This window comes from Nesoenas mayeri, assembly GCF_963082525.1.
Source record: "Nesoenas mayeri genome assembly, chromosome: 1".
NCBI classification, from domain to species: Eukaryota; Metazoa; Chordata; class Aves; order Columbiformes; family Columbidae; genus Nesoenas; species Nesoenas mayeri.
The window spans coordinates 168,403,554-168,406,777 of NC_137541.1; the positions used below are offsets into that span (position 1 = coordinate 168,403,554).

General features: G+C 64.0%; 1 protein-coding gene across 1 annotated transcript; it reads left to right on the forward strand.

Annotated features, from left to right (window-relative positions):
• Window positions 1-777: 777 nt before the first annotated feature.
• On the forward strand, window positions 778-2,861 carry POU4F1 (POU class 4 homeobox 1; the record flags this gene model as incomplete). The annotated part of the gene is made up of 2 exons (XM_080362088.1): window positions 778-900; window positions 1,812-2,861. The coding sequence occupies 2 exons, from the start codon at window positions 778-780 to the stop codon at window positions 2,859-2,861; spliced, it is 1,173 nt and encodes a 390-aa protein (XP_080218214.1).
• Between the last annotated feature and the right edge of the window lie 363 nt (window positions 2,862-3,224).

Below are 3,224 nucleotides of genomic sequence, written 5' to 3' on the forward strand. Positions count from 1 at the left end.
CCCCTTTCAGCCGACAGGGACCTCTAACGCGGACTCGCCTCGGCTGCGGCAGGGGCAACGCACCTTTGTGTTTCGGTACCGAGGGCCGGGTAGCGGCGCCCGCCCGCACCCCGGCCGGCCCCGCCCCGGGGGCTCCCACGGCCTCCGCACCTCGTCGCCCATCCCCGCCCCGTCGGGGCGCCTCGGGCCCCGCTGGTGGCCGCGCAGCGCGCACGTGTGGCAGCCACAGGTGCCGCAGCCGCCCGGTGCTCGGCGTCTCTCGCTATAAGAGCGGCCCAGCCGCCGCCGCCCCGGCGAGACGGGCGAGGGCTGCGGGAGATGCAACAAGGCGCGGGGAGGCAGGGACCGGGGGCGGCGGGAGGAAAAGGAGGAGGAGGAGAAAAAGGAGGAGGAGGAGGAGGAAGGGGGGGAGACAGCTGATGCCTGTCAAAGCCGGAGCCGTCGCGCTCTCGCGAGAGCCTGCCCGGCGGTAGCCACGGGATGCGGGGCTCAGGTGCGGGCAGAGCGCAGCGCAGCGCGCCCGGCGCCGGGCAGCGGCAGGCAGCCGAGTGAGACGGCGGGGGCCGGAGGGAGCCTCGCCGCCCGCTCACCCGCCCACCCCAGCCCCGGCCACCGCGGCAGCGGCGGCGGCGGGGGCAGGGTCCGCTGCGGCACCGCCGCCACCGGCTCCGCCACCCGCCGCGGTCCGCGGCTTCACCCGGCAGGAGGAGAGCACCCGGAGAGCACTTTTCCCCCGACTTTAGGAGTGTTTGTGGATTTACATGCCAAGCCTTCAAGATGATGTCCATGAACAGCAAACAGCCGCATTTTGCCATGCATCCCACCCTACCTGAGCACAAATACCCCTCTCTACACTCCAGCTCGGAAGCAATAAGAAGAGCATGTCTACCAACTCCACCGGTAAGGGAGAGGCAGCTGCAGCTCTCCTCTTTCTTTCTTTCTCTCTCTCTCTTACACGCACACACTCTTTCTCTCTCTCTCTCTTTTCTGTATACTGCATGTATGTGTATGTGCATTAATAAAAAAACCGCTGCGAGGCACATTTTGACAAGCGGCGCTTAATGTTTTTTTCATGTCTTCCTCTGCAATCATCTGAGCGCCTGTGATCTTTTTTGAAAGCGGTGTTCACACGAGTCTCCGACTTCATCCACTTTCTGTATTAATTTTTATGACTCGGCCTCTGAAAAGGAATGCGCTTTATGTGCTCTTGTGTTTGACATAATTCCCCAGCTGAGAGTTACAGATCCATTTCTTCTTCTCTTCCTCCTTCTCCTCCTTTCTATTCTTTTTTCTTTCCTTATTCTTGTTTTATTTTTTAATTTGTACTTATTTATTCGTTCCCTTCACGCCCTCGTCCCTTTTCTTTTTTTTTCCTTCCGATTCACCCCCGACTTCTTGCCCTTTCTACTCTTCGCTCCGTCTTTTCATCTTTTACTTCCCCTCCTCGGTTTCTCCCCTATTATTCTATCGCATCCCCTATCTCCCCTCCCATCCCCGTGCTGTCTCCTGCTATACACCGCTTCCTCCATTCACTTGGCTCTTCCCCACGCCGTACCCCTTTAAACGCGCATACTGCTGCCGGCTCCCCCCGCACGGTCACCCCAACTTTGCCCACCTCTCTCTCCCCTTCCGGGCTCCCTTCCTTCGACTTTTCCCCCTCCCTCTTCACGGCATACCTCATCCTCCTGCAACCCCACGATTCCCTGCACCGTCCCCTTCCCTCTCTGCTCTTTGATTCCTCTCTTTCTTCCTCCCCGGCGCCCACCTGCCCTCCTCTCCCCGCACCCCGCTCTGTTTTGTGTCCCTTGCAGCTGCAGAGCAATATCTTCGCCAGCCTCGATGAGACCCTGCTGGCGCGGGCCGAGGCTCTGGCCGCCGTCGACATCGCCGTCTCGCAGGGCAAGAGCCACCCGTTCAAGCCGGATGCCACCTACCACACCATGAACAGCGTACCCTGCACCTCCACCTCCACCGTGCCCCTGGCGCACCACCACCACCATCACCACCACCACCACCAGGCTCTGGAGCCCGGCGACCTTCTCGACCACATCACCTCCCCCTCCCTGGCGCTCATGCCCGGCGGAGGCGGCGGAGGCGCCGGCGGCGGCGGCCACGACGGGGCGGGCGGCGGCGGCGGCGGGGCCGGCGGCGGCGGGGGCGGCGGCGGCGGCGGCGGCGGGGGCGGCGGCGGCCTCATCTCCACCTCGGCCCACCCGCACTCGCACATGCACGGCCTGGGCCACCTCTCGCACCCGGCCGCCATGAACATGCCGTCGGGGCTGCCGCACCCGGGGCTGGTGGCCGCGCACCACGGGGCCGCGGGGCAGGTGGCCTCGGCGGCGGCGGTGGTGGGGGCGGCCGGCTTGGCCTCCATCTGCGACTCGGACACGGACCCGCGGGAGCTGGAGGCCTTCGCCGAGCGCTTCAAGCAGCGCCGCATCAAGCTGGGGGTGACCCAGGCCGACGTGGGCTCGGCGTTGGCCAACCTGAAGATCCCAGGGGTGGGCTCCCTCAGCCAGAGCACCATTTGCCGCTTCGAGTCCCTCACCCTCTCCCACAACAACATGATCGCCCTCAAACCCATCCTGCAGGCCTGGCTGGAGGAGGCCGAGGGCGCCCAGCGGGAAAAAATGAACAAGCCCGAGCTCTTCAACGGGGGCGAGAAGAAGCGCAAGCGGACTTCCATCGCCGCCCCGGAGAAGCGCTCCCTTGAGGCTTACTTCGCCGTTCAGCCCCGGCCCTCGTCCGAGAAGATCGCCGCCATCGCCGAGAAATTGGACCTCAAAAAGAACGTGGTGAGGGTTTGGTTTTGTAACCAGAGACAGAAGCAGAAACGGATGAAATTTTCCGCCACCTACTAGGGGTGGGCGGGAGGGGCGGCCCTGGCACCCGGGGGCACCGTGGGCACAAGGGGGGGCCGGGTCGGGGCCGTGTGGGACGCCCACCCACCGCCGCCGTCGCCCGAGACGCCGTGGGAAGCTCCTGGGGACCAAGGGACGATGTAGAAATTAAACGTGAAGTACTCGGGGCGGGGGGGGAGGGCGTGCGGGAGGTGTGCGCTATCAATTATTAAAACAAAAAGACACTTGGACACCAACGAGAAGAAGGAGGAGAGAGGAGGTAAAAACGCTCTAGAACCCCGTGGGGGTCATTTCTGCGGCCCCATCCCGCCCTCTGCCCCCCCACCCCCCGACAGAAAGCGGGAGAAAGAGCAACTTAAAGCG